The sequence below is a fragment of the Sminthopsis crassicaudata genome, chromosome 6 (assembly GCF_048593235.1).
Source record: "Sminthopsis crassicaudata isolate SCR6 chromosome 6, ASM4859323v1, whole genome shotgun sequence".
Taxonomy (NCBI): Eukaryota; Metazoa; Chordata; class Mammalia; order Dasyuromorphia; family Dasyuridae; genus Sminthopsis; species Sminthopsis crassicaudata.
Window position 1 is genome coordinate 240,421,691 of NC_133622.1, and position 18,894 is coordinate 240,440,584.

At 31.0% G+C, this 18,894-nt stretch overlaps 1 protein-coding gene across 1 annotated transcript; it reads left to right on the forward strand.

Moving 5' to 3' along the window:
* The first annotated feature begins 9,873 nt into the window (after nt 1-9,873).
* Nucleotides 9,874-10,797, forward strand: LOC141547468 (olfactory receptor 10AG1-like). Its single transcript, XM_074275874.1, has one exon. It carries the CDS (start codon nt 9,874-9,876, stop codon nt 10,795-10,797), a length of 924 nt encoding a protein of 307 aa, XP_074131975.1.
* The last annotated feature ends 8,097 nt before the right edge of the window (nt 10,798-18,894 follow it).

Here is an 18,894-nt window from a genome sequence, read left to right on the forward strand (position 1 = left end):
ATATGACTGCCATCATATTGTAGTGATTCAGAGCTATGCAAGCAGATAACTAAATTTTAAAATCAAGCAGAGGTCTCTGACAATTGGTGACTTTAGTTAAATAATATAACTTTTTTGAACCTCAATTTTGTTATCCAGAAAATGAAAAGAACTTACTACTTGATCATCAAGGTCCCTTTGAGGCATAAAATACTTTAAGGTTTGTGAAGTATTTTGATTGTTTGATAGTCTTTTTTGCTCATGTTCAAATTCTATAAGTTTCATACTATTACCATTCCTACTTTTCAAGAGTAGAAATTGAAGTACAAAGTGCTGAAGTGACTTTGCTAGTGTCATAAATCTAGCTTATATTTAGGCAGTATCCTATATATATATATATATATATATATATATATATATATATATATATATATAGAGAGAGAGAGAGAGAGAGAGAGAGAGAGAGAGAGAGAGAGAGAGAGAGAGAGAGGATACTGATAGGAGATATATATATATATGTATATATATAAAATTACATACAACTTACATATATATATGTATATGTATATATATACATATATGTATATATATATGCATATATATATATATATATGTATATGAACTTGAGTTCAAATCCAATTCTGACACTTAACACTTACTCGCTGTGTGATCCTGAGCATGTCACAACCCAAATTACCTTGCAAAAACAAAACAAGAACTCTATCTGGAATATAACATAGCTCCCTTCTTGATTCTATACATATGAAAATGTATAAAGTACCAATAAGGGATTGGTAAGCTATACTTGCCAAAGTAGTTTGACTATGTTCCTTTATGTACTAAGGGTAATTGCTTCAGTCAAAATCTTTATCTTTAAAATCATATATTAATTGTATTTTGGATATGAAAAAAAGTTTAGCAAGTAATCCCTATTGTTTAGCTTTTGAATATATATATATATATTATATATATATATATGTAAATATATATTATATATATATATATTAATTTCAATACTATTTTATTTTTCCAAATACATGTAAAGATGGTCTTCAACTTTCATCTTTGTAAAAATTTGCTTTGCAAGTTTTGGAAAATTATTTCTGACAGTGCATGTACAGCCATCCAGACTAAGAGGACAAGTTTCAAAAAGTCAGAAGTCCCCATACTATAGATCCCATCTGTACTGAGCACACATGTTGGCATAATTTTACTTCTCTATTAAAATATAGAACCTCCTACAAAAGGACACTGAAACCTATTCAAAAATAGAATGTCTATTGAGAAATAGAAAAGGTATTATTTGAATGGTTATAGGAATTTTAAAAATAATACTCACTTATAAGTATTACTGCATAAATATATTAATAATACTTAGTTTAATGGGGGGAAAACTTGTCAATATGGATCTAAATGATGACATTTTCTGTTAGGAGTTTTTGGGATAATGGTCATTGATCATCAAATGAAGAGAAAGATTAATTCTTGATTTTTCTTTTGCTTATAGCTTCTTAGCCAGAGAAAATGATTTTTTAATTATATAAGACAGAACAAAAGTGGCTTATATGGAGATACTCCCTAAGAGTAGTAAACAGAAATTGAGGTATTAGATATACTTGAGAAATTTAAGTCACTCAGCCTAGAGGAGATAAACTCTTAAATATTAAAAATAATTTATAGATAAAATTTCTTGAACTACAGTCAAATATACATGGAAGAGTATCAAGATCAGAAATAATAGTGTGCATTTTGAGATTAGGATTAGAGTTTAGGAAAAGAAAATGATAAACCAATCAAACTAATGGAAAATAAGAAAACTAAATCTGAAAATTATACATTTGTCTTCAATGTCAATTTCTCTCAAATTGCTACAATGAATTTAATAGTTCGTGAATATCTGTGTAAATTAATAGTGATGATAAATAGCCAAAAAAGTTTCAGAAATATGTAGAGGTAGATTAATCCCTTCCCCCATCACTTTTTTTGGGGCAGAATACTTAAAGTAACATCAAGGAAATGATTCAGAATTTATGAAGCATTTGAAATAATTTTAGTGATGCTCTTATGGGAAAACATAAAGAATATCATAGGGTAATTGTGTTACATGATTAAAGATAAATGTCATTCTTACCCCTAAATCCATCCTCCTTTTGTCAAGAGATATTATATTCCAGGTTCTCAGGAATCATATTTTCCTTTCATGATATTGAGCATAACTCTTAAATAAAAAATTCTGTCATCATTAAGATTCTTTTTTACTGAATTTTCTGTTGAATTTGTGTAAAATGGAACCATGGTTATCCCAATAATGAATTATCCTAAACATATTCTTATAGGAATGTATAATCACTGAGTATATAATTGGGGTAATGAGAAGATACATTTGATCATGAGATACCAAAATAATGTCTTGTCCATTAATACTTGGATCTTACAGTGACTATCTCTGAGTAAGGGATGACACACCTATAATTTCTCCACAGTAACCAAACTCACTTTCTATTTACAATTGTTCCAAATCTGTACCTGTTTTCTATTCCTGTTGATTTATTGATCTTCACTGGTTCTTTCTGCTATACCTTGATATATCTCTCCTATCTCTACTCCCAGTGTCTATTGATATCTTCCTCTTCTGCTTATATCTTCCACTCAGATAAGTCAAGCATTGGAATTTTATAGTATTAAAAGCATCCTTGCTCCATTTTATAGATTCAAATATTAAGTAGTTTACCTTCATATTATGCAAGCAGGATTTTAACCATCTTAGTGATTGCTTAATCAAGACAAATTTTGGAATAGATTTGTGACAATAGTGTTGGAAAAAAAGATCTGAATTTTTAAAGATCTCTGTTCTCATATTACAGTTACACACTCTCTTTGACTTTTTCTGCAAGGGTTATTTCTGGCAGTATTAGAAGCATAGAAAAGGTATTCCCTATAATATGATAATTCAAATATTCATGAGAATCTGTGATTACAGTGTGATAAGGATATAGTGACTCTGACCCTCACTCCATACACAGAACTATGAGATATACAAAATCATTATGCTGTCAGCCACGATCCACTTTGTCTACATTCTACTAATTGCTATTTGCCCTTATTTTAATAGCTAGCTCTCATGTAGTGCTGTAAGGTTGTAGAACCCTTAATAAATTTTATCTCTTTTAATCCTCATAATAATCCTGAGAGCTAGGTGGTACTATTATCCCCATTTTACAGATGAGGACACTGGTATAATCATAAATTAAATTAGTCATTTACAATCACAAATCTAGTGAGTGTCTAAGGTCCCATTTGAACTCAGATCTAGTGTTATTTCAGGTCTAGTTAGTATTTTGTCTTGCTGCCTCATTGTTATAATCTTCTTGTAATGCTATGATAGAATTTTGACTTACATAGTTGTCAAATAGGTTATTTTATCCAATACCCTCATTTGGGGGAATAAACTGAATTCTATTGAGGGAAAGTAATTTACCCATATCCACATAAATAATAAGTTCTATAGCTTGGATTCAAACCTAGCACTTTTGACTCCCATTCTAGTTTTCCTGCCACTATACCCAACTATCCCTCAATATTTCAAATACATTTATTCATCCTCTCAAGGCCTAACAGAAGAGTTGATTTAATATTGTCTTGTACAAAGGTGCTACAGAGAAGATAAAAGGTTATTTAAATAAGTTTCTTGGTGTTGTTCCACATATTTATTAAAAAAGTTTCTTGGTATTGTTCCACACATTTATTAAAATAAGTTTCTTGGAATTGTTCCACACATTTATTAAAACTATTTCATTACTAGGAAGTAAAAGTATTATTAAATATGTCAGTGGCAAACTAGGTAGAGTGCAGGGCTCAATAAGAACAGAGTTTGAATTTTGTCTCAGATATTTACTATCTATGTCACCCTGACAAATCACTTAAACTCTTCAGTTTCACATTCCTCACATATGCAATGGGAGGATTATATAACATATTATTCAGGGTTGTTATGCTGGTGAAATTAATTTAATACATGTACAGTTACTTGCCATATATTCCTATTCTATTTTGTCCATTTTAAAGATGAGAACATGGAGGCAGAAACTGACTTGGTAACAACTTTACCATAAAGTAATAGAACAGCCAGGACTGGAAATAATAAATTTGTTCTCTATCCCCACTTTACTTAATTATTGCATGTAAATATTTTGGACTTGGGGTCATTATAACTTACCTCTCATTAATCATTGGTAATTGGCATGGGAGAATAATTGTCCCTACAGGACAGAAAAGAAATGATGTCCTACTTAAAAAGCTATGAGTTGAATAGAAGCAATATTTTTTAGAAAGAGGAAATGATGATTCTGACAAAATGTGTTGCTGGAAGGAGCTTTATATTAATTGAGACCTAGTAGGGTTTGGTAGCAAACTTGTTGAACTTGGATTCAAGAAAGAATTTATTTAAATTACCTCTCTGATATTTATTAGTTGAGAGCTTGGACAAATCATTGAACTTCACAGAATTTTGAATTTATTAGGGACTTAAATAAGCTATTTGTTCCAGCTACATCTGGAAAAAAAAGGACCTTTCTCCTAAGCCACCTGACAATCAATGCCCTGATTCAAGACTTCCCAACAGGTTTAACTCATTGAAAACCAAGGTTATTCATTCTACCATTAGATAGTTCTTTTGGTAAATCTTTCTACTCCCCTTCACACATACCCACACCTATACCCCCCCACACACACACGCCATTCCCCTGTTCCCTAAACACACTGATATCTAGCCAAAAATATTTTTATATATTTTATTCCTTACTCCTAGCTCCTCACAATGGAGGTGAACAGGAAGAAATTGTAGTTATTTCTCCATATAACAACCTAACTTTTATACATCTTTCCCCCCATCTGTAAAATGAAAATAGGAACTATTGTTGCCCCTTCTTTATATAGCTTTTATGGGGACTAACACCAGATCATGTATGTACAGGGTTTGGAAACCTTAAAGGGGTTATATAAATGATTTATTTTATGTTTATACTTTAACAATATATTTATCACAGAGAAAAGCAGCCGATATAAACTTATTCCATCTAAGAAAGGTATGTATGAGTTATAGTACTTTCTTGGCTTCATTATTTCAAATTTTAAAGATATTTTTACGTATCACAGATGGCCTATAAATTACGATAATCTCCAAATCCTGTGATCCTAATCAGGTTCACTCAAAGTAGAAATCTTTATCTTGCCTATTATATTCTTGAACAAACATGATTCTGTTTCTGGGGAGATTTTCATTTCCTAAGAATTATTATTAACTCAAACTAAATGTATAGAAAAATCACATCAAAATGGAAAATGCTTTTTATTATTATAAGGGAATAGAGTACTATTGCTTTTATATGTAAAAGGTAAATAATAAAAACAATGAATAAAATGGATAACATATAAAAGGCAAATTTTATTGATTAAAAACTAAGTGAAATGAATACTATTCTGTATTTATTTTAGAAACCCATTCACCACTTATAACTGAACTAAGAAGATATGGGATGGTATTAGAGAAGATGGCCTATATGGTCCTTTCTAATTATAGGTTTATAATCTCAAAATGATTTAAAATTATGGGAAGATGAGATTGAAATGCACAATGTTTTTCTTGGCTCTTAGTTTCATTCATTCAAGCATGGATTCATTCATTGATATCACAGAATGCTAAAGCACGAATGTTTAAATTATATAAATAAAATAGAAATATATATGCACACATTGTGTGTATGAGTGTTATATTATATCCTAAATCAGGTTCTACTTGATTGTAAAACATTTAGCTACCCAGCAAGACAAAATGTGAAGCATGATCGATTTACGATCAGAATCGATGTGTGTTCAGGTCTTGACTCTTTATGAGTTTGGGTAAGTCATTTTGAACTCTCTGGATTAAGTTTCCTCAATAGTCAAATCAGGGAGTTGAGTCCAATAACCTTAAAGGTCTCTTCAATTTGATATCTAAAATCCTGTTTCCTAAATGTTCCCTGACAGATAAAAACCTGGGATTATTGTCATTGTCATATGGCTTAAAATCTCCTCCTAAATATACAAATAACAAACATATAAAACTTTCCCATTTTTGGCAATGTACCCATTCAAGAAAATTTGCTTCATATTTGTTAGGGTTTCATTATCATTATTGTTTTCATTTTATTATTGCTTCTAGCTTTTTATGCAGCCATCATTTGTGAATTTGTTGTACACTTCTCATTATGTCCTTCCTAGAGTAAGGTGTAAAATGCTGCTTTCTTTCAATCTGAGATCAGTTGCTATTTAATATTATTCATATTTTAATTTCTTTTTGTCAATTTGGTTGTGGTTCTTTTGATTCTTTCCTCTACCTTTTTGTTTATTCAAGACTTTTTATATTTCTTTTTATTCCTTAATTTCTCTGTTTCTTATGGAACTTTAGAATTCCTTTGCTTTCCAATAGAACTATTTATTCAGGCATTTATAGATGAAGAGTACCTGACTTATTTCTAACTTTTTATTAAGGCACAAAAGTGTTGCTTCAAATGGTTTAAAATATTGTTGAATTTTATTTCTGAATTTTACATTCCGTGGATTCTCATAATAGACTCCACAGGTAAAATTATTCAAGGTCTCAATGAATTATGTATCCACTGCCTATCTAATTCCAAATTATTTTTTAAAAATTATTGATTTAAGTAAATTTATTTTACCAAGTATATACCAGTATGTTTGTTTTTGTGTTCCCAAGTTTTCTGCAATATTAACTTTTCTGCAATTTATCAGTTTGACAAATCTAATGGTCATAAGATTAATCTTTAATGTACTTTTTTCTTAGTAGTAGTGACTTTTTTATTTTTACCTTTTATTTTCATTTTTTTCTCAGTAGTGATTTTTATTTTTTACTAGAAGTGATTGGAATATTTTATATTTTAGTTATTGATTATTTGAATTTCTTCCCTTAAAAGTATTGATATAAGTTGATAACTTATTAGAAAGTAATAATTAAGATGGGTTCTTTATGAATGTTAGAATACAGACTTTCTTAACAAAGAAATCTCATGAAAACATTTCCCAATTTCAACCCTCTATTCTTTTTGCAGTATTTTTTTCTTTTATTTACTTGAAAGTTTTATTGTTCTATATATTTAAAACATTTTTTAAGTGTTTCCCCTTCTTTATCTAAAAAAATAATCATTTCTTTAATGAATTCTTATAAGAAGCATTTTTTTTCATTCTCTGTCTTGAAATGTTTCTCTCAGTTTCTCTATCTCTCTGATTCTCTCTCTCTCTTTGTCATTCTGCCTTTCACTCTTTGTTCTTCTTGTAGACGCATTTAAATGTAGATAATAAAATATTGGCCTTGAAATCAGAAAAATTGGGGGCAGCTAGGTGGCTCAGTGGATAGAGCACTAGCCCTGAATTCAGGAGGACCTGAGTTCAAATATGGACTCAGACACTTAACACTTCCTAGATGTGTGACCCTGGGCAAGTCACTTAACCCCAGCCTCAGGAAAAAAAAATAAATAAAAATAATAAATAAATAATGAAAAAAAAAAAGAATCAGAAAAATTTTGGTTTAAATCTGTCTTGAAGACAAACTCTAAGTGCCTCAGGCAATCTCATGGGATTTAGCTTTTAAAGTATAGACAATTTGCATTTGCCTGTGGTGGAGAAAGCACCCATATAAGAAGTCCATATATTTTAGGGAAATTTTAAGAGTAAGTCATTATTCATGTAATGATTAATGGAATGTATTGTTAGAGTCCTTTATTTAACTAATCAGGCATAAGATTATCATTGAAAACTTTTTGAAGAGGTTCATTTTAAATTTGAATCCTCCTGTTACCAAGCCAAACAACTATATCAGGAAGTCCTGATTTTCATTTAAACTAAGTAAATGTTTATTAAAGTCATAAAATTAAGACAATTGTACCCAAAAGGACCTTAGTTATCAAAAAGATTATGATTACTTATGGATTTTGTTACAAAGATGAAAACAGAAAAGAGATGTTGACTTTTTGTTTCTTATTTATCTATTTATATCTCTTAATAAAGAGGATAAGCTTTGGCATGGAAAAGAAAAGAAAAAAAAAGGCTAACACATAGCTGACATATAAAAAAATACATTGGGAATTAGATGGATAGGACCCAATCAATTTCCTATCCTTAATGCACTACATTGCACTGTATTGAAAATTCTAAAGGATGAGGATTGAGTTATTGGAGTTTGAGACTAGGGAGGGATAAAAGATATTAGGTAGGAAAGGGGAAATGTTTTCTTTCTAATGCACAATACCAGACTGCTTCTTCTGCTTTAGGAAACCAATTAAGTAGGAGTCTGTGATGAGTGAGATTATGGACATAACTATAGAAATGGATAATTTATTGGTGTCCCTGAGTAGTCTAACCATTCTATAGAGGAAAAAACATAATATCAGTGATAAACTTTAATATTGCAAAGAAGATGCATTGCTTCTTTGCTAGATCCATCTTTTTCTGTGTCCATATCACTCTTAATAACAATTATTTCAAAATTCTCCATGGACTTCTCATTTGTTGCTCTCCAATTATCCTTGTATGAGGTGTAAACCTTGATCAATCCTTCTGGGCTAGTCTTATCATATCAAGCAGTGAGCCCACAATAACCATTATTACAGTTTATTTTCTTATCCCTTTCTCTCTGTGAGCCACTGTCAATTAGCTATCATATGAGAAGAGATATGATAAAAAATTCAAAGACAAGCATTATTGACTGAGTGACTCAAGGTGATTCATTTTTTAGAGAAGATCAACAATTTCTTAACCCAAATAAATATGCCTTTAATAGTAGAGTTTGAGGAATCAAACACTTTAAGATATAAAGTCCTTCTATATAATGAACTATTCTTACCTACAAGAGAGAGTACAAGTCTATGAAAGAAATATAAAACAGGATCCCTGTCATCAAAGATAATTATACTGGAGATAAAGAATATATAAATAGAGTAAAATAACTAACTTAATGAGGCAGATTTTAGCATAAGGTGCACACAAATTTTAATGTAGTTTTTACCTATCAAGCCATAAATGCACACTAAAATGTTTGTGTTACCCTAGAAGTCGCACTAATAAGAAACAGACAACAGTCTTATGAATTCAAGGAAGGTAGAGATGTAGTGGTCTGGGGCCTGATGAAAATTATCTATCTATCTATCTATCTATCTATCTATCTATCTATCTATCTATCTATCTATCTATCTATCTATCTATCTGTTATATCTATCTACCCATCTACGTATCTGTCTTTCATTTTGGCATAGAAATGAAAGATTCTGATAAGTAATGGAGTAGGAGAAAATATCCTAGGTAGAAATAATATCATGAGCTAAGTTAGAAAAATGAATGACTCAATGCCAAGTCATCATATGTCTTTTATCACACCTCTCCTCCAAACATATAACTCATTTAAAAGTTTATATTCTATGAAAATATAAATATTAACAATATGTTGGTTTGTATGATTTTATGAGTTTTACTGCATGCTAATTGCTGGTTCTTCATTAAATTCAAATTTTCTAAGTTTATGAAATCATGGAGTTTTGAACTAGAAGCCATTTTGCAGCATAAAGATAGAAGCTTTCATTGCAGAATATATAATGCAGTAATTTCTGGATGGAGGTCTAAAATATATAATAAAAAAATTTAGATCTGAAAAGTAACTTAGATAATAAATTATAGGCTGTCACAATTATAGGGCTGAAAACATAGAACATCAGGCCTAAAAGGGACATTATTGGTCATCTAATGAAAATCAATCATTTTACAGAAAAGGGAACTGAAGCCTTGAGTGGGAAAATGGCTTGTCCATTCTGAATTCATGATTACCACAGATTGAATACACAGAAAACAATGGCATTTACAAATCTCACTTATAAGGTGGAATTCATTCTCCTTGGATTTTCTGATCTTCCCAATCTTCAAGGGATTCTCTTTGGAATTTTCTTAGTTATCTACATGAGTATCCTGATAGGAAATGGCCTCATCCTTGTTATAACCAAAATTGATTCAGCTCTCCAGACTCCTATGTATTTTTTCCTTGGGAATTTTTCCTTCTTGGAAATCTGTTACACATCAGTCACTCTTCCCAGAATGCTGATGAATCTTTGGACTCAGAAAAGAAATATTTCTTTGTTAGCCTGTGCTGTACAACTTGGCTTCCTCCTCATTTTGGGAGGCACTGAGTGTCTACTCCTGGGTGTAATGGCCTATGACCGTTATGTGGCCATTTGTAAGCCTCTGAATTATCCTCTAATCATGAACCACAAGGTATGTGTTCAGCTGGTGGTTGCTTCTTGGGTCAGTGGAGTCCCAGTCCAGATTGGACAAACCTACCAGATTTTCTCTCTGCCTTTCTGTGGTTCTAACAAACTCAATCATGTTTTCTGTGATATCCAACCATTGTTTAAGGTGGCCTGTGGGGACATCTCTCTGAATGAGTTCTCTGTCTATGCAGATGCTGTACTCTTTGCCATGGTTCCTTTTCTGTTGATACTTGGATCCTATGTCAAAATCATTTCTACCATCCTAAAGCTGCCGTCTGCCACTGGGAGATCCAAAGCATTCTCCACTTGTTCCTCCCATCTCATAGTAGTGGCTTTATTCTTTGGGTCTGCTATCATCATGAATTTACGACCTAAATCTACCAACACAGAAGGAACAGATAAAATACTTGCTCTTTTCTATACTATTATCACACCTATGTTTAACCCCCTAATATATAGCCTAAGGAACAAGGATGTCATTATGGCAATGAAAAAAATATTTCAAACTTGAGTAATATAATAAATCAAACATTGGAATTTTCAGAGGCCTCTTCTCTATATACTTCTTGTTAAATAACTGGAGTCACTTCCCATCACTTCTGGCCTTTAGATAATTTGTCATTCTTGTTTATTGGAAATGCTTTGGGATCCCACTTGCTGTCACTTGTGATGATGGACCATCAAAACTGAACATTAACATTTTAATGCTCTATTGTTGATTTTGTCTTCTCTCCTGAGAAATGGAAAACCAAGTGTCTAAATATTACAAATTATTGCTGTGCAATATTTTTTAGAAAATGACTGTCACCAAAGCAATTTGGCTCAGGTATAGAGGAAAAAGCTTTTATTTCATATTTCAAAGTCTAGACTGTTCTTCAGCTCAACATTTTATCTTTTGCCTCTTTTAAATTACATAATATCTCCCTCATTCAGGGTATATATTTCCTCCTAAATTCAAATTCTCAGATTGTCCACTTTTGATTGCCCCAATTGATAACCACAATATTTAATATCCTTTCCCATTCAATTTCTGACTACTTAATAATTCAGCTACTATGTCATGATTGAGTAATATGAGGGCCTTGAATCAAATGATTTTGAATCTACTTAGTAGTGTAAACACTGACATCTGAGGGTAATATCAGTTTTCTGAATACTGAGAAATTTTACTTTTTCTTAAAAATCTAAAGTCTAGCATAGTTTGTTGTGCTAAATTTATGTTCCCCAATTGAATTTTCAAGAATTTCATTTTAGCTTAATTTTAATTCTAAAAAGCTTTTTAGAGTAAAAAATAAGTAACCCCTGAACTTTATTCCTTCTTTAGTTCTTATTTAGATTCATGTTTTGCCAATAATATGCTATATTTTCATGATTTTCTATTTCTTATTTAAGTCAATAAGGAGTTTGATTGGGTTATTGGAAAGAGATAGTGGTACAAAAGATTGAAACTCATCAATTCTGGTACATAATAACATTATTTTACTCAAATAGATACTAGCAAATAGAACTAGAATTATTAAAATAAACAAAATCACATCAAAGTCCCACAGAATTAAATATTATGTGAGTAATGGGAATAACAACCACATAATATAAAAAGATATAATATAGAGTTTTCCTACTAACATTTGAAAAAAAAAAGATCCTGAAAATAAAATACATATAATGCTCTTCAGTAGAAAATTATTGAAAATAATTAAATAATCACCATAGTTCACAATTTAAAGATAATGCAGAGGATATCAGGTATATCTGAAACTGTAACAATGGGTGTTACACATCTAGCAGATGATGTTCTATGCTGTGCTTGGAGACATCTAGTAAGGGCAATCAGTTTACTAATTAATTAATTTCTAATACATATTTTACTGGGTAAAGAAAGAAGAAAGCAAGGAAAAATAAAGGAAGAAAGAAAGAAAGGGATAGAGGGTGAGAAGAAGGAAGGAAGGAAGGAAGGAAGGAAGGAAGGAAGGAAGGAAGGAAGGAAGGAAGGAAGGAAGGAAGGAAGGAAGGAAGGAAGGAAGGAAGGAAGGAAGAAAGGAAGAAAGGAAGAAAGGAAGAAAGGAAGAAAGGAAGAAAGGAAGAAAGGAAGAAAGGAAGAAAGGAAGAAAGGAAGAAAGGAAGAAAGGAAGAAAGGAAGAAAGGAAGAAAGGAAGAAAGGAAGAAAGGAAGAAAGGAAGAAAGGAAGAAAGGAAGAAAGGAAGAAAGGAAGAAAGAAAGAAAGAAAGAAAGAAAGAAAGAAAGAAAGAAAGAAAGAAAGAAAGAAAGAAAGAAAGAAAGAAAGAAAGAAAGAAAGAAAGAAAGAAAGAAAGAAAGAAAGAAGGAAAGAAAGAAAGAAAGAAAGAAAGAGAGGGATGGAGGGAGGGAGGGAGGGAGGAAGGGAAGGAGGGAGGGAAGGAAGGAAGGGAAGAAGAGAGAAATGGAGGAAGGGAGAGAGGGAGGAAGGGAGAGAGAGAGGAAGGGAGGGAGGCAGGAAGGGAAGGAGGGAGGAAGGAAGGAAGGGAAGAAGAGAGAAATGGAGGAAGGGAGAGAGGGAGGAAGGGAGAGAGAGAGGAAGGGAGGGAGGGAGGGGGGAGGGAGGAAAGAGAAAAGAAAAGAAGGAAAGGAAAGAAAGGAAGTAAAGAAAGAAAAAGAAAGAAATATTTCCTACTTGCAAACACCCAATATTCTGTTAGTAGAAAAATCATGCACATATGTCAGTATGTTTATTCGAAATAAATACAAAATGAAAGCAAAATGTCTAATAAAAGAGAGCATCAGGAATTGGAGGAATTAGGAAATGTTTCATGTAAAAGAAAATGTTTTACTTTGGACTTTAAAAAAGATGGGGAATCCATGATCTAGAAGTGGGAAGAGAGTGCTATGAAAGTTTGGAGTTGGTGGACTGACTATAAAATTATGTGAGTCACTAATGTAGAAGTACAAAAAGGTTGTCGCTTCCTTTTGGAGTAGAACGATCTTATTCCTTTCAGAGAAAATCTTCTGGCCAAGGAGAAAAGAAACAAGAATGTTTATGATGTTTATCACTATTAAAAAGATTGGATGTCTCATTTCATTCATATAATGACCTCTGCCTGAATCTATTAAAAATAATTGCCTGATTTTTCCTTATCCACTATATGATATCCAATTGTTATATATCATTGTGACCATCATGCATCATATTATACCACAAGATGTAATTGTTGAGCTTATCCCTACAGGAAGAGCTCGACTTCATATATACTCAAATTCATTAATTCTATCAGTTAACTTCATGAGCCTTCAACTTAGATCAAAGCTACAATGCTGGGAAATTCTCATATATCTAACCTCCTGCTATTAGAAGCATAAGCTTTTCCATATTCCTAATTGTGTGGTTTGAGGTTTAATAATGCTTTTTCATTATTACATCCAGGTCTTGTTGATTCTGTGTTCCTATTCCTAAATATTGATTCCTAGACTTTAATCCTATAATAAAGATGATCTAGGGAACTTGAAGTCTATACCAGTAGAATACAATTTCTCTCTAGTAAGTAATTTCTGTTTACTCTTAATACTTCTAGAAGATAATATAAACAAATTTATTTTTAAAAATTCACAAGCTAGCATATTGTTATGTTTCCAGGTTCTTAATTCATTACTCCTTTTGAAATGCCATAAGTAGTCAGCTGAGTGTATCAGAAGTTCACAGATTCCTGCCCTTATATTTCTCTAGCTTCCCTCCTCTACTACTTTGCACATGCTGCCATGTATGTCTAGGAGGAAATTCCTTTTAATCTTTAACTTTTAGAACCTGTGACTTCATATGTATATGTGTGTATATATATATATATCTATATCTATCTATGTATCTATGTATCTATCTATGTATCTATGTATCTATCTATCAATCTATCTATGTATATATGTGTATATATATATATATATAGAAATATATATATATGTATAGAAATATATATATGTATAGAAATATATATATATATATATATATAGAAATATATATAGAAATATATATAGAAATATATATATATATATATATATATATATATATATATATATATATATATATATATATACCTAAGATGTCTAATGAAACCGATCATGTGTTAGTTTCTGAAATCAAATGGCAACTTTTAAAAATCTCAGCTTCTCTCTGAAATAAAAAATGATCTTTTTTTTAAATTAATAATTATCTGATGTTGTGGTAAAGGTCTAAGATTCATGGAAGACCATATTATGTTAAAATTAAAATTGAAAATCACCTATAGGGCAACAAAGAGTTATTGTATAGTGCTCATTATTATCATTTGGCACATAATTTACAACAATGCTATTTAGCCAGAATATTTCTGTGACAGGGGAATAGAAATGAAGGAAAGGAAAGGCAGAGATTGAGAAGGAAAGAAACCTTGTCTTTAAACTAGTCCTAAGCTAAATTTAGTCAAGAAAAAAGTAAAAATCCCACAAAAATTGTGCATGCAAAGCGAAAATTACCTATAGATTATTAATATATATGTATATATTTAATATAAGATATGGTAATTGGTTTATGACAAATGAAAATATACAATGAAATTTTGCATAGTGCAAAGACTTCATAGAATTTAATTGCACTAAATATAATCTAGCTGTAATATATCCTCAGTTGTTCTCCATAGTAGTACCTACATGTTACCCAGATATTTGCTAATACATTGATTATTAATAATCCATAAGAAAATCAGCAGTTAAAATCCTCAATGATAATGCCATTAATTTAGTGCTGTAACAGAGGAAAATGGCAGAAATTAGATGAGTTGGCAGCAAGTATTTGTTAAGTTCTTTTTACGTGCCAGATACGATCCTGTTAGGGATTTAAAAAAAAAAATCAAAACCAAACATAGTATCTGGTCACAATTAGTTTTGATTACAAATGGGAAAAACATCATATGAAAAGGAAATGGAAAATTAGGGTAGAATGAGATGAGAGGACTAGGTGAAAACATTGTTATGGGAATCACCTGCTACTGGCTGCTGGAGATCTAATTATGATCAGCGCAATAGATTATGTCATGTGAAAGTGCAATGATGATATAAAGAGACAGAGAGGCAGTTACAGTGAAAATCTCTGAACCTTTCTCTTTATTTCATTCCCAGTACAAATATATCAAAGTTGTTTTTTAAGATCAGCTAGGTTATTAAAATAAAAGCATACAATCTTTCTCAAACAAAATCTGTGTCAATAAATTTGTTTTATGACCTCCAAACATATCTCTGACTTCTCTAGGTAATGTGGTCTTTCCTCAAGTTTGTCAGCTCTGCTCAGAGTTAGATAAAGATTACAAAAACATTTCTTTAGTTTCTCTAGTGTACTGTGATTCATAGCTGTGGAGGCTGGGATTCACAGCTATGGTGTGAGGCTTTGGAGAACCAAGTTACTCTTTAAAGATGCAGTTTTCTTGAATTTTTTTACAGATTTCTGGGTTCCATACTTAAGTATGATTCTCAATAGAACATCATTATTCTATAATCAAAATTATATATATTCTATATAGAATAATATTCTATATTATAGAATAACATATTCTATAATAACACAATTATTAGAGACAAAAGCAGAACTGAGACAGGAATAACATATAGCCATCCTGGAATTGTTCCCAAAATTGAGCATTGAAAAAAAAATGCCACAAAGTATTACAAAGTGAGAAAACCCCAAGTGTTCCAAGTAATTATATCAATATCAGTCAGAAGGCAGTCAGGAGAGGAATAAAATAAAACTATCTAGTCCCATTCACAAAACTGAGGCATCCAAAGGAAACAGAAAATGGAGACTGAGGTCAGTTTGATAATTATTGAAGAATTAGAACATCCCATTATCTCTGAGGAATAATGAGAAATTAAACATGGCCCACCTGGTTATCCTTCTATACCTCTTTATTATCATTTTAAAATCATTTCCATATTTATCATTTATATTTGATGAGTGCTTTAAAGTTTTCAAAATACTTTATGTGTATCATTTTATTTAATTCTCATAACCACCCAGCTAAGAGGTGGTATTATTATCTTAATTTCACATAGAAAAAACTAAGGCTGAGGTAAGTGATGTCGTTAGGATTACACATTTTATAAATTTGTGGAGCAAAACTCAAACTCAAGTATTCTTAACTCCAAAGGCAATAGTCTATCTATAGTACTGCTTAACTGCTTCACAATGATGTTGGCCCCAAAGAAACTTACCAATTGGAGATGGTGGTTTACATGGCAAGGAGATAATTAGTGGGTGAGAAGTGAGGGAAGTGAGAAGACCTTAGTCATTTTGGTTATGTTAGCAAAATTTTTAAATTCAGAAACACTGAGAGAAATACCAGCAGAATGCAGCCTATATCCATCTAAAAAATTAGGGACCCTGAAAGGAATTTACAAGTGGTAGAATGCACCCAACATGATAAAGGAATAGTGCAGTTTGAAAAAAATTCAGGTAAAATTGAACCATGGTGGGAAAAAGAACAATAGAGAGGGAAATTGCAAAAGGCTGTCCCTAAAATGGGCACACTGAATTAAATACATCAATGGGATAAGGCAGTGGAGGAGCCCTTGACAGAGAAATATTACAATGCACCGAATCTGCTTTGGAATATAATATATTAGTAATATATTAAAAACAAAGTAATTTCTATGTGAAAGAAATATCTAAAATATATAGAATAAAGTAGAATTGTAATGTTGATATGGGCCGAATATATTGTACCTCAGAAGAATAATTATTAAAAAGACAATCATGAATTAGACAAAGCAAAAAGGAAAACTGATATTTTGCTGAAAGATAGTGTATCAATATAAATTATACCTATAGAAATCTATATTTAATAGAGGGAGAAAAATAGCAACTAAGTAAAATAGAAGGAAGAACTATTTGGAAAGGTAGATGGATATATAGCTAGATAGAAAGATAGTTTAGTCATTACTGTCATGTCTGACTCTTTTTGAGCCCTTTTGGGATAATTTTTGCAAAGATACTAGAGTAGTTTTCCATTCCTTCTCCAGTTCAACACACACACACACACACACACACACACACACACACACACACACACACACACACACACATATATATATGTTATGAGTATGCACATATTTACATGTACACATATATTTACATTATATGTTATATAAGTATGTATATAATACTTGCAAAATAGATATAGATTACATATATTTATTTTATCATTTGAAATGATTATATATATGTGTCTATGTGTGTGTGTCCAAGTAGCTAAATATGTAATATAGATGACCTTAACTTATCTTGACTTATCTCAGAAAAATATAGAAATATGGTTTTAATTTGAAGAAAATATCTTAAAAGATAATTATGATACTGGTGATTTTTAAATTAAATTATGAAGGACATGCCTATGTTAAATAGCATAATACATTTATCACCAAATAGTTCATATGCTGAGATATTAAAAAATTAACTAACACAAATTCAGAAATGCAGGGATATTAAATATACTGGAACTACTTATTTTCTCAGTGTATGGAGTTCCCAATAAGCAATGTCCTCTGTCAAAGAAGCCTGTGATGTTCTTTGAGTCTTATATTTTGTGAGCTTCCAGATTGTTGAATATTTTAAGGAATTTAATGAATTTAAATCCTGGAACCCTGTTCTAAGTACAAGATCTGTTCTCTATCTATGCAATTACGTACTGCTTTTTCTTTATGGACCACAATGCCTAACATTATACATAATTAAATTTAGAAAAGAAGAGTGAACCATTATACCAAAATTTGTAGGATATGGTTAAGCAACTCTGAGGAAAACACATAGGAGGTCTATCTAAGTTGAGGATAATTATCAAAAACAATATATAACATATAATTGTTTATAATATGTGAATATTAACATAAAATAACATTTTTAACATTTGTGTATATTTGTTATAAATTCAAGATAGGGTTAGAATGCTAGACTGGTTTATTGATTGATTCAGGAAAAAATACTGGGCTATCTAAGTTCATTTGGGATAAGGTGAATCTCCTTATTTCCTACATTCAATTTTATTTCTTCTCCCCGATACCTTTATATTGATTATAACAATGATAACAAGAACAACGTTATTATTGGACATGTGAATTTGAAATGCCTGTCCAAGAAAGTCTGGTTTTCTTTCTATAACACACCTGTGGATTCTAAAAGGAAAGTTTGATGTTAGTGAAATTTTTCATACTTAAATGGTAAGATTATGAATAAAAATATCTACCACTGGTGATAGATTTAATTTATTCTATTTTGCCCCAAATTTTCCCTAATGTCCTTTGATTTGGGGGTGGGTATCTTTTGTGCTTAGAGTACTATTTTCGGGTCTCACTAAGCTAATTCAAGTACAAAGATATTCCATGGACATAATACTTTGTGAAACATGGCATTCTTAAATTTAAGAGAAGATTGTGAAATAATGTTGAATTTCACCAGCTAAGATTTTTTCTTGGGAATCACATTAAGTGTACATTTTTCCTTATATGTAAAAATGTTTAATAGCTGTCTTTCCTATTAAAAAATTAGAGACATTTTTATAATCCAAAAAAAAAAAGAATTTGAAATGCCTGGAGCAATGTCATACTGGTTCTATCTTCTCTC

Bases quoted from the DNA above. Each gene is read 5' to 3' on its own strand.
- LOC141547468 (XM_074275874.1), top strand. From the start codon at position 9,874: ATGGCATTTACAAATCTCACTTATAAGGTGGAATTCATTCTCCTTGGA.